This window comes from Coloeus monedula (genome assembly GCF_965178545.1).
Source record: "Coloeus monedula genome assembly, chromosome: W".
NCBI lineage: Eukaryota > Metazoa > Chordata > Aves > Passeriformes > Corvidae > Coloeus > Coloeus monedula.
Window position 1 is genome coordinate 19904895 of NC_138821.1, and position 13670 is coordinate 19918564.

General features: G+C 38.3%; 1 protein-coding gene across 1 annotated transcript in view; it reads right to left on the minus strand.

The window, feature by feature from the left end:
• LOC309584624 (guanine nucleotide-binding protein G(q) subunit alpha) overlaps positions 1 to 13670 on the minus strand; it is a gene marked incomplete at both ends in the record, with an annotated part of 212661 nt that overhangs the window by 70648 nt on the left and 128343 nt on the right. Inside the window, one exon of the mRNA XM_082300755.1 lies at positions 5767 to 5921. Coding sequence (XP_082156881.1) covers positions 5767 to 5921 — 155 coding nt within the window. The remainder of the gene's footprint in view (positions 1 to 5766; positions 5922 to 13670) is intronic.

Consider the following 13670-nt stretch of genomic DNA (forward strand, 5'->3'; position numbering starts at 1 on the left):
TTCCAGAGGAAGCACCATTACACAGCAAATTCCATGCCTTTGTTTAGCCTTTCTTTTATATTATGTCTATTGCATGATAGGATAACCATGTATGTATAACTAAAAAAAAAATGCATTAAATACTGACTAGCATAGGGGTAGGAACTTGAGGGAGAACTATATTTAATTATACAAAATGTAACAAAACACAGTCAGGGAAGAGAAGCTAAACTAATATCCTCAGTGCTTGTGTAACAATTAGAAAACCCTTGGTTGGAGATACACTGTGGCGGTGTAAGTGGCTCCAGCCACTCTGTCTCCTGAGGAGAACTCAGATAACCAGCTGTGGTGGTCAGCAACCCAAGTTTAGCATGTAACTTTACAGTCATGGTGAGAACCCATGATTCCCTTGTTCTGCCTTTTGCATGTTTTCTCCCAATTGGTTAATGTTTTCCCTTTCCTGTTTTATGTATGAAGTTATGTATATTCATTTCCCTTCTTTAATATGTCAGTTCTAGAAAGTTCTTTGTTCCTCGACGCCCCATTGGATCCTTCCCTAAGTCCCTCCTATGTGTTGTTCCTATTGGTTCCCTTGCTGTCAACCCTGCCTACTTACCCCTATCCCATTGGCTGAGATCCCTTTCCCCGCCTATTCTGTACCCAGTATAAGATCCCTGGACCCTCCCACTAATTGGTCTCTTCATCCCTGTCTTTTCACCAGAATAAACCTGCATGGAACACATACGGAGAGTCCCGTCTCTTTTCTTCTTTGCCTTCACCTGCATGCCTGCTTAACAGCGACAGGAAGATACAGCCCCTTTTGGGTGAGGAGCTCTACCCATTTTTCACTGTGTGTTGGGCACTGAGTGCCATCTTCCAGAGGGGTTTCAGCGTTGACCTCCGGGCTTCTTTGTGTCGGCACACGAGGGGTAAAACCCTCTTCTGCCAGGTCCCAGTGGCTGCAAAACCCCTCCAGTACACAATGTCATAACTCTTCTGTCTAATGGGGTAGTGAAAGTGAAGTTTCTTAGCAAGGCTATGTCAAGTTTTCCAGTTACATTTTAAATGTTTCCTATGGTGATGAGTCTTCATGAACTCTAGTTATAGTCCAAATTCTGTAAGTTGTAACATGAATGTAAAATGCTACTTCTAACAACTGTATCTTCTTGGCAAAACTGTTGCTTCTCTTACCTTTAGACTTTGAAAAAACATGATATAATTAAACTGTTGACTAGTGGCTTCTTTCTATTTGGGTTTAGGTCTGTAGAGTTTATATATAGAAAAAGATCTAATTTCACCTAGCTATTATTTCAGGCTATCCACAATGTGGTGTTGGTTTACATCTGTCTCACACTGTGAATGGTATCTTTGAAGCCATAAATGGAAGTGGTTTAGTGGTAAATAAGTGGGTAAGTCACCCAGCAATGTATGTGGGAAGTGAATTATATCTTTTCATAAGTTGCGCTCTTGACTTTAGTGCAGATACAAGTCTAGAAATTACTTAAAAAACAATATGAACATACAACCATCAGTGCATCCAGTGGTAAGGGGAAAGTATGTAATCCATTTACTGAGCTACCAAGAGGTTTAAATCAACTCCCACCTTTCAGGAAATGTACTTAGACACTCCTCTCACCCCTTCTGGTAATCGCACATCTATCAGACGTATTTTTGCAGTGTACTAGAAGTGGATAGAAAACTTCAAAAGTGTTGCTAATGTTGGAAAATATACCAGTTAAAAATTTTTTGTATAACTTTAGTCAAAGGTTTTGTTTGCCTTTGACCCAAGGGAAGGGAACTGAAGCTTCTTTCCAGGGCATTGTTCGTCTATTCGAGGCCTGATGAACTTAACATCTCAACAAACTGAGAGTAGCCCAAAAGACAAGGGCTATCAGCAGTCGTTAATGGAACATCAGCTCTGAACCTCACCCCTGTCTGGTCAGAGACACCTAGTCTAAGAAGAAAGATATAAGGAAGAAGACCTAATTAGCATCGGAGGCAAAGAAACCTGCATCCAATAAGAAACCAAATACTAAGAACTACGCAACCTGGGACCAATGAACACTGACCCAATTTGTTTCTATGGGTTTTGACTGTATAAAAGATCTGAAAAATCTAGTAAAGGTCATGTGTCATGGAATGATTCTCTCTGCACACCCGGGCTATGTGTGGATGAGATTATTTCTGTGGTACATCCTGGCCAGAACAACATCCTGGCCAGAATAAAGTAATGCCTTGACTCTCTAACATTAAAAATGTTGTTGGAGAGTTTTTGTTTTTCCCTCAGTTTCGATGACACTAAGAATGACAAAGCAGCTCAGAAGATGACAGAAAGTGAAAGTATAGAAACTTACAGGATATATTAGAAGCTAGCAACAGAATTTAGAAACAACAGAACCAGAAAATACAGGGAAAGAGATTTAGAAAGACACCATGTACTAATGGCGCGAGGGAAAAAAAGCAACACTGAACAGATTAAAAATACCACTATTGTAAAAAGGCTGGGGCAAAAAAACCTGACAAGACTACAGGAGAGACTCATGCAAGGGATGAAGGAAGAAGCAGAATGAGATTGACACGTTTCAAAACATATACAAGAGAGCTGGTGGCTAACAAACTATTTTTCCAGTTTTATATATTGTCAGATGAAATTACTGAAATCTCACCAAGTCAGTGAGCACTGGTTGCTTACTTCTTTTTAAGTGCTTTGTCAATCCCAGTCATAAATTTATGTTTTTCTGCTTTGTGACATAGAGACTTAAAGCTGGCAAATTTTGTTTAGATGTTTGTTGTGGTTTAGGAATGGTACTCCCCAATTTAGTTCTCCCACCAAGATTCTCCAAACCCCACTGCTGCTCACTCCCTCCCCATCCCCGTCTTCCACCCCCACAGGTGTCCAGAAAGGAGAATTGGGGGCACAAAAGGCAAAGATCACAGGTTGAGATAAGAACAATTTACTGGAAAAGGCAATGAGACAAGAAAACAAACAGCAACAGCAACAATATTAACAACAAAAGTGTATGAAAGAGAGTGATTTACATGCGGAAATGCTCACTGCAGCGCCCAACCCGATGTGACTGCTACCTCACCCTGACCTCCCACTCTGCCACACTTACTCAACCTAAAGGAACCCCTTGTCCTCAGAAGTGAGGCCCTTCCACCACCCCCAGCAATGATGTGAGATGGTATAGAATAACCTCCAGGCCCTGGCCACTCTCCCTCCCAGCTACTGCAAAAATTAACCCTGTCCTGGCTAAAACAAGGACAATGTTTTATCCCTAAACATGTGTGCTATGAACATTTTGATCAAATAATCAATTAAATCATATAAAAGGGTTAGCTATGATTATAAGTAGAAAATTGTGAAGTATAAGGTATAGAAATATCAGGAGTGCTGTGTTTGGAATGTGTTACCACAGAAATCTCGCCAAGAAGTTACTGGAGCCTTCTGTTTCAGTCAAGAAGCTATGGAGACCATCATGCTCACCAGTTATGCTGCTTGGAAACCCACTACCCTTCCCATCTTGATTTTAATATTAAGGATACAAATCAGTAGACCTCAGTACAGAGGACCAATGATTGTTTTAGAATAAGAATATTGATGAAGTTATTAACTATTGGAACCAATCAATGTAAAGGTTAAATTTAAGAGCGGGAATGGTAGGCATAGTATGTAAAAGAACTTATGTAATGATGATTCAGCAGAAAAAGTATATAAAATGGATGGGGTTTGTTAAGTGGGACATGTTTTGGAGGAGGCTATCCCCCATGTCCCCCGTGCCCTGAATAAAGAAGTGTCTGCTTATTCACATCAAAGGATAAGTTTGGATAAGTTTCTTTCACCCCGTTTGGTGACATGGACTGTATTTTTGAAATAACACTTCTTTGGTTTCTGCTAATTGCTTTTCCTGGACTTACATATGTAAAGAAACTCTATTTGCAAGCAAAAATATAAGAGAAGCTCATGTAAAGACTCATATATAGTGCTTCATAATTCTAATGTTTTATTACTTGTCCTAAAACAATTTTTGCAGAACACCACAAAATGAACTCTAATATTTTATAATTAAAATCTACAAAATCTTCAGTAAATCATGTTGTTAAATGGTTACATATGCTGAGCTTTAAAAATTACTAATCAACTAGTATATTTCCCTTTTGCAAGAAAATGTATGAAAATTATGTTTCTATAGCTCATTAATGAGCTATACTATTTTAATACTACTCAAAAGATCTACTATGACGATGATTTCATTAGAACTAGGTCAAAACTAAAATTCAGTACAATTTGATCTGAAGTGGCATCAGATGCCTATTTCCTACTTTGGAGACTTATTAATTTTATTGTATTCTTCTAAGGCAACCATTAAAATATATGCATTAATTTCAATTTTGAAATCAGTATTATATCTATCATGGAATCAAAGTTAGGACATACAAATATAAGAAATTCAAAGTATAAGAAAAGCTCTGTTTCACCTACTTATGTTCGCTGTTCATTTCAAAATTAAAACAATCAGAAAGTATAGTTAGCTTAATTTGTCTCTAAAATGTTCTTTTCCTACTTATGTACCCTAAAAATTTTCACTTATGTGTTATTTCCTATGATTTTTAGCTTTCTCACCATTGAAAAATAAAAGACAATATTGTATATTTGGGGACACTGAAAATCCATGCAATACAAGAGCGATTTCACTGTATTTTGAACCATTGTGCACCAAACTATGCATATATAAGTAATAAAAGTGATAGACTGTGAAGGTAACCAGCTCTATGGGACAGCATATTGCATAGAACAACCTGTATGAGAGGCTAATAAAGCAGAAGCAGAATATGGTATGGTAATAACAGAGCATTGGAGCAAATCTGAGCAGACCTAATTCACGCACTAGTAGCTCTCTAGCTGCCTAAACTGTATCAGCAAGATATTTTAAAGTTTGTCTTGACTCAATCATGTATAAAGGATTGTGCTAGATAAGGACCCTCAGGCTACTGTGCAGGTAAATTTCACTCCAGACTTTTGTTATGTGTATGACCATGTTCCATTGACTTTAATGGGACCTTCATGGTGCCTTTCAGTTTCTTCTGTGTTTTCCCCAATGAGAGGATACCTTTCATGTGAACCTGACATGGAGACTAGAAAAATATAATATGATTGATTTCCATAGGTAATCTAAAAGTTCCAGTGGATACCATGGAATTTTTTGCCACAACTTTAATATCCAAGTATGCTAACTCTTTTTCTAGTGGGCAATACGAAAAAGTCATCCTCCTCTACCATCATCCTTTTTTTTTTACCAGATGAAAAATTTTACCAGAGCTCTGTAGTATATTACTCAGAGCAACTGAATTTCTTGGAGATGACATTTAGACAATGCTCAGGGTCCAATGTTAAATTCCATTGCTATTTTAAACTAGGAAAACAGATGTTCGAGGGCATTGTAATTTTTATGAATTGAATAGAGCTCTACCTTTGATTGTACTTCCCTAGTAATAAACTTAATGTAAGATTTCAAATTATCATAGACATGTTTTGAGAAACAAACACACACATACTAAACTAGATACACTCACTACCTTCCTTACAGTAGTCTTTACATTCACATTATTAAGTGCAGGTTTGTGCTGAATATGTATGCACATACAGATACTTGTACACACACAAAAAAACCCTGTACATGTAAGTACACAAAATATATATAGTATACAAAGATAAAAAAACAAGAATTAATTTGTTAGAAAGAACAGAAAATAAGATACAGTTGTTTGTAACCACTATATACTTACTATTTTGTTGAATCTGATAACTGATATTCTCGTCGTCTATCATAACATTCCTGGATTCCAGGGTCATTCCATAAACTTCTCAGTGCATTTACATAGGGGTTCTCAAAAGTTGACACCTTCTCTACATCGACTTCTCGAACTAACTGTGCATGAGCCTAATTTAAAACAAAGAAAACAAATTTACTTCATTTTCTATGTTTACAAATAGTTCATATCTTGTGAATGTGATTAACAGGAATAATTTTTCAGACTGGCCATCTCACCAATGTGTGGTTATGAATGAATGATGGTCGGGTGTGTTCAAACTAAGAAAAATAGTAATAAGGATGATATGAGAGAAGGTGAATTAAAAAATGAGTATATGGGCCATTATTTCAGAATAAGCTTATCCTAATCCAGTATTATTTAGCTGAAATTGATAAAATGTTCATGTTGCTGCCTGTTCCGAGCTTCCCCTCCCTGAGACAAGCCAGGACTTGCCTCTGTCATGTGCTCTGGACCCCTTTGTTCCAAACGCGGGCAAAACCAAATGTAACTCAAACTCTTTAGCAGTGTCTGATTGGCCGGTCACCTCGGGTCCGCTCCCAGTCCTCCCCTTTCCCCTTCTCCGAATAAAAGAAAGGACCAAGGGGGGGCCTGCCCTCTTTGGCTTTGCAACTCTTTCTGCGAAAATCTTGTCATCTGTTTCTTTTTGAAAGCCTCTAATTGTGGGAAATTAGGCAAGCTTAGAGCTATATTTCTCCCTCTTTGCTTCTGCTGGTGGTATCAGCTTTGCAGCTAATACATTTACCGCTTTTAGAGCTACTGAAATGCTAGATTGCCCGTGCTACCTCTCTAGGCTGCCCGAGGCTTTCTAAGGCGTTGAACTACTAGCCTAGCCGGTAAAAAGCTGTAAGTACACCTCCTCATGTTCACATGAAAATTTATATTTAATTAAGCTAATTTTTAAGAAAGGTTTCAATTTTCAGGTCCAGTTTTAGGGCATATAATATGCTTGCTTTTAAAATTATAACCACTTAAGCAACTTGGCAGAGTTAGACTGATGGGAGTAGAAAGAATGGGAAGGAGGGAGAAAACTTGTCTTTTACAGAGATTCATTTATATGTACATACACTAAGAGAGAAAAAGAATAGATTAAAACTTAGGCAAACAAAAATCCAAGGGATTCTATTCTCGAATTTAGTCTACATTTCAGACTAGAATAATTTCAGTAAGGACACAGACCCCTTTTCATTTTAAATCAGGTAAGTGCATATAGAAAGGACTGGGTTTGTTAATTTTAGAGTAATTTATCCTGCTTACATACATACAACCTGTCACCCCTCTTTTTAGACAGTCCAGGAGAATGCTACTATTCATTACTTAAAAAAATTTTATACATGCAACTATTGTCTACTCATGGGGAAATCAAGAACCCCAAGTTCAATACAAAAAATGTTTGAGATATGGAGAACATATGCTCTCTATTATAAGAACTAATTTCTCCAAGTCCTAACAAAGTATATTTTCTTCTGGAACATCATATTCACCCATCCCAAAACTGGACAGATCATGAAGGGTTTCTATTATCTCATAACAAAATTTTAAAAAATGGTATTCCACTAAGCACAAGCTAATATTTTTGTGAAACAGGAAGATATATTTTTTCCCAAAAGATTTTGTATTTTTTGCTCAAGCCCAGTTATGTATTCAATTGGCTTTATAGTCTTCCAAAAGAATGATACCCCAAGTATTTGCTCACTACTTGGGACGAACTGATACAACAATATATTCAGATATTATTTCTTTTATTGTTCTTGAGCTCTGAAAGTATGTCCAGCTGATATCAAAATGCTAACAGAGGTAAAAGACTGACTCAGTATTCAAAAATTGCTCTTAAGCTTTCATTGGAAATTCATCATAATTGACAGATGCTCAAGTATTATACATCAGGAGCATCATAAAAGGTAATTACTTTATTCAGTTATTTAGACATATAATTACAAGAAATAGTTCAAGATTTTAAATTGTTTTATTTACCAGTTCTGTTTGTCCTGCCCTAGAACTAATATGACTTTGCACTATGTGGCAAAACCTCTGAAATGAAGTTCAATATACACCAATGATGTGTTTCCATCAGAAATCTAATTCAGCCTGATGCCTAAGTTTTAACTTTTATATTTTTCTGATTCTGTACTGCTTAGAGTGTAACTGAGGTTTCTTGTAGCTTGCTAATTTCTGCTCACTTGTGCTAGGTAGACATAACAAAGCCTCTCCAGGCCTGCTCTCCAAGGTCACCCAGACCGTCCTAGGCCCAAAAAGTATAATCCAAAGAGCTTCTAAGGGGGGCTAGCAGAGGGGAAATTACATCATTGAACTGAAACTTTAATTGGAGAATTAACCCTGATATGCAAATGAACCAAACCTATAAAGGTGTGAAGAACTCGTGACCGGTCGTCCATCTTGGGGTCCATCTTGACAATAGCCTATGGCTCCCAGGGTGTACCTTTGAAGGCCTTTCAAATAAATACCTATTTTATTCTTTTACTCCTGTCCAGTCTCTGTGTCTAGGAGGCCTCTTAAGGCATCAAGCCTTTTAAAAGAAACATTCTTTCCTCAATGAAAATTGTTTCTGGTTCCCTGGGTAGACTTGGGTAGACTCATGACTACTTGTATCCTACTGACATACAGCTCTTCACAACAATGCTGCTTTTCTTAAAAAAGAAAAAGTAATAACCCTTTACACAGATTTCAAGTCTTTATGCTACGTCTAGGCTATGGCGTCTTGTTCCCCAGAGGTACTATACTTTGCTGAAGATTACAATTTTTCTTTCTCTGAGTCTTTGTCAGTCAGCATCTTTTAGTGGATTCTAATTTCTGGTCAAAAAGAGAGAGATTTAAAACCAGGATCTCATCTATTGGTTTGTTTTCTCATTTGCTCTGATAAAAGCCAAAAGTAATTCTACTGAAGTCTAATGAGACGCAAAAGCATAAATTTAATGCAGAAAAAGACTCAACCATGCATGATGCGTGGTGCTACAACTGCTAAATACTGGGTTTAGTTTCCTTTCACTAATATAATATCAAGCCTGGAATATTACTTTTGATGTTAGCACTCAAATTGCTTGCATGAAAAATCTGAGGACTCATCATTCATCCAGTTTCCACAGTATAAACTTTATCTAGTATTTCTTAGTCTTCACTGATACATTTTCCTGTACCCAAAAATAGACATTACTTGAAACAAAATAGTAAAGCTACTGCCCCTTAGAAAATTGTACCATCTGAGATTTCTTTATTTTGGAACACCAACAACTGCTATCAAAGCAGTGAAACAAACAAACAAAAAGGATTCTGTGAGTACCACCAAATTCAAATTGGTAATTAAAATGTAATTACTAGTTAGGCTGTAATGTTCTGCAAACAAAATCTAGATGATCTGACTTTTCAGTCTGATACACCTTTGACATCAGCAGTCAAAAAACAACATTTTCCATGTCCTTTTGAAGATATAAGAATACCTGTAACAATTTGCACAGTATTTGCCACAGATATTATAAAAACATTAATCCAATTATCTTTAGCAAATGACATAAAATTTTAATTTTTAAGAGTTTCTTCCTTGATTTCTACTGGTATTAAAAAGAGTCATCCCAGAAAAAAGAAAACTGAAATTTCCAGGAATACCATTAGAGGTATTTTCTAACAATGATTTTATGTTTCTGAAACCAGGAAATCAGTGTTAGATGATACTCAAATAGCTATCTTCTCCTTCTTCATCATTCTCTTCAGAAAAGTATTGACAATGTTAAAAACTAATTCTGAGCTTGAAGAATATTATAGTTTTATACTGGTCATTCTGGCAATATTATTTTCCCCCGATTGCATTTAAAAAGAAATATATTTTTTAATCTCTAAGGTTCTGACCTGGTTCTGGCCCAGATCAGCGGGAGGGGGTATGGCCAAGACATTATGTTATTTAATAACACCTTATGTCATTTGCCAGGGGCAGGGGGAAGGGACTCTCTTGCTTCCGGGGAGAAAAGGTTCCTTCCAGTCAGAAAAACATGGCTGAAGTCAGGTTGGGTCTGGCTCTGTGGTGAGCATTTTTGCATGTGAACCATTATCTTTTTGCATAAATTTGTTATTAATATTGTTGCTGTTACTGTTAGTTTTTTTTCTCTCATTGCCGTTTCCAGTAAATTGTTCTTATCTCAACCCATGATCTTTGCCTTTTGTACCTCCAATTCTCCTTTCTGGACACCCGCGGGGAGGGGGGGTGGAAGAGGGGGTAGGAGGAGTGACCGAGCGGCAGTGTGGTTTGGAAAGTCTCGTTGGGAGAAGTAAATTGCAGAGTACCATTCCTAAACCATGACTGTTTCATAGTGTCAGTTTTCTACCTATTATCTAATTTTTTGAAAGCACTGATGTTCCTCGGTGACTAAGCAGGACAGAAAATGGATCTGTTCCCATATTCTCTCCATAGATGCACCAACCTTTTGGAATCTTAAAACAGTGGTGACCTAGTTACAGGGATAGGAGGCAGAGTTTAGCATTAGGGGTAACAAAATCGTGTATTCTACACTCCTCTACATCATCTTTAGTGGACTGTGTTTTAAGGCAGTAGGAAGAAGCATAAGGGCTGCCATTCTTTCTCTGGCCTGGAGCTGGGGAGAGGCTGGTGCTGTCCAGACCGCACTGTCACCGCGAGTCCCCTGCTCGTCATTTTCTTCAGCCGTGGAGCCCAAGCTTTGGAAAGACAGCTCTTGTCCAGGAGGTTGCCGTGGGAAATGGAGTGGCGGGGTTGGCCCCCAGTCCAGTCGAGCCGCGTGCAGCCAGAGCCTGCTCGGGACCCAGCCGCATGTTGCTTGCCGGTTTGCTGCTGCTTCCACTTCGAGAGAGACCCAGCATCCCCCACTGCCATTGCCATTCACTGTCGGGAAGAGAGACACTCGCCGCAAGTCAGGGACGCTCCAGACAGTGACAGCATTCCCCACCGCCACCACCACTGCTGCTGCCACGAGGAGGGAGCTTGCCCAGTACCGCGCATTTTGGCAGCATAGTTCCTGGTTTGAACTAGCTCCTCGGGCTGTGTTTTGTCCCTGTTTTTCCATTGTTCCCGGGCTGGGGGGAGGAGGTTTGAGCCACAAGAGCCTCTCCAGCGTGCTGCCTTTGTTCTCCCAGGTGCCGCATGGCAGACAGCGTGGGGGCAGCTACAGTTTTGGTTTTGCCCAAGGGGTGGGGGGGGGGGCAGGTGACGGTGACGTTTTGCCTTTTCTGGTTTTGTAGGTAAACCATTTTCCTCTGTATTGTTGTGTTGTGTTGTGTTTGCGCGTTTTGCCTCAGTAAAATTGTGACTTTAATGTTTTTGGTTTTACCTCTCACAGTCTTGTTTTCTTTGTTTTCCCCTCCACTGTTGGGCAGGGGGGAGGGGCTCAATCAGTATTAACTTTTTTTCCCACTGAGTTTTTATTTTTAAAACCATTACAAGTGGTTACAGTCAATGTTAGAACAAACTTAGAAAGAAGTTAAATTTTTTTATATTCCTTTTTGATATTGTCTATGTAATTTTTTCAAACTAGCTTTGTTGGAAATTATACAAAGTTTAAAATGTTTATATAACTTTAGTCAGGGGTTTTGTTCGCCTTTGCCATGGGGGAAAAGAATTGAAGTTTTTTCACAAGAAGACTGTTTCACCACTAGAGGCCTGATGAGTTTAACATTTCAACATGCTGGGAGTAGAACAGAAGATACACAAAAGATAACGACCATCAACTCCAAATGTCACCCCTGGCATGGTCGGAGACACGTGGTCTGGGAAAAGATAGGTAAGAGAACGAAGAATGAGAACCTAATTAACATCGAAGGCAAAGGGATCAATAACCAATAGGAAACCAAATACTACGAACTGTGTAACTTGGGACCAATGAATTTCTATGGATTTTGACTGTATAAGTATGTGAAAAATCTAGTAAAGATTATGTGTGATGGAATGATTTTCTCTGCACAATCCGGGCAATGTGTGGATGAAATTATTTCTGTTGCACATCCTGGCCAGAATAAAGTAATGCCTTGATTCTCTAACACTAAAAAGATGTTGTTGAAGAGTTTTTGTTTTTCCCGCAGTTTAGGTGACAGCTTTCTAACCTACCAAAAAGATTTATTAGAGACATACACAAATGCAGTCTATTTAAAGAAAGTATTCTGATCCACAGAAGAAAGCAATATGCTTGAGATGCAGTAGGCAAAGTTGTTTTGTATCAATGGTCTGTGTGGACTAATTGATTTTAAGATGCCCATTTAAACAATCTCTCTTACATGGGAAAACAAATCCTAGCAAATATTTTCTGTTTTGTAACAGGATTTCCCAAAACTGGAAGAGATGTAGCGCTTGGCCTGCCAATAATTAAATCATCAACCACAGTGAAGCCTGAAGACAGGCAGAGAGAGTTGGAGTTTTTCAGCCTGGAGAAGGCTCCAAGGAGAACTTTACAGCAGCATTCCAGTACCTAAAGGGGGCCTACAACAAAGCTGGACAGGGACTTTCTATAAGGACATGTAGTGATAGGACAAGGGGGAATGGCTTTGAACAGAGGATAGGTTCAGATTAGATAGTAGGAAGAAAATCTTTACTGTGTGAGGGTGGTAAGGTACTGGAACAGGTTTTCCAGAGAACTTGTGGATACCCCATTCTTGGAAGTGTTCAAGGCCAGGCTGGATGGGGCTCTGAGCAACCTGGTCTAGAGGGAGGTGTCCTTGCCCATTGCAGGGGGATTGGAACTAGATGATCTTTAAGGTCCCTTCCAATCCAAGCTATTCTGATTCTAGGTCTGCATGATATAATTCACATAGACTGCATAATTGACATCAATGGCAAGAGATCAGATCCAAGCAGTCTGGGAGCTGAAAGGAAGTCAGCACAAAAAGCCATCATCATGAACATGACTTTTTCTCTCCTGTCTTGAGAGGATTAAACCCCCAGTGATTCATTTCTTGAGAAGGTAGCTCTTGCTTGTAGAAGAAACAATTATTTATGCTAGCCAAGCAAAGTCATGAGTCATTTACAGATTCAGACCTTGATGACTTGTAATCTACAACTGTAGTACAAGCAAATACCTTGCCTTACTGGGCTGTATAGCAAGATATGCAGCTTTGGAGGAAATCTTTATCTATCCTTTGCCCTTCTTTTCTTTTTCCTTGGACCTAGTAAATCAAGAGCAAATGAAAAAGTTGAGACTTTTCTTCAAACCTGGACATAATTGAAACAGGTGTAACATTCAAGGAGAGTAAGCTGTATTTCAGTGTCTTGAAAAAGTAATAGATGGGGAATGTGTTCCTTAATGTATCAGGAATCATAAATCTCTGACAATCAGTCCAAGGTAGGAAAGTGCTTTTACATAGCAGTCTGAGACAACTAATTTGGAAGAGGACTGTGGAGAGGTAGTTACTTCCTTTGAGCAACTCTGAAGCACAGAATGGATTAGGCTAAACAGAAAGAGGCATCATGGTGTGCTACACTGCAAAATTATATATAAACTAATAAAATGTGTTGTGAATTGCTGGAAGGAGGCTTGGTACAATGCTAATCATCCTACAGTTATTGAAAAAGGTCAATATGGTATCAAAACTGCCAAAAAAAAGAACTTGTCATGCTTTCCTATTTTATATTCTAACTTTTGAGTAGGAAAAATAGCATATGATCTTTGAAAAAGAATTCCAGACACATAACAGAATACAAAAATTTAAGTTTGCAATAAAGAATATTTTTGTTGTTACTGTTCACTGTCTGTAAAATGATTAGAATAATGAGTCCTAACCCATGACTCGTGGGCACTATAGCAAAACAATAAATAAAGATTTAAACAAAATATCTTGTGACTTTAGTTTGAAAATTACTTAAGTTCAAAATGTATCATTAAACTCTA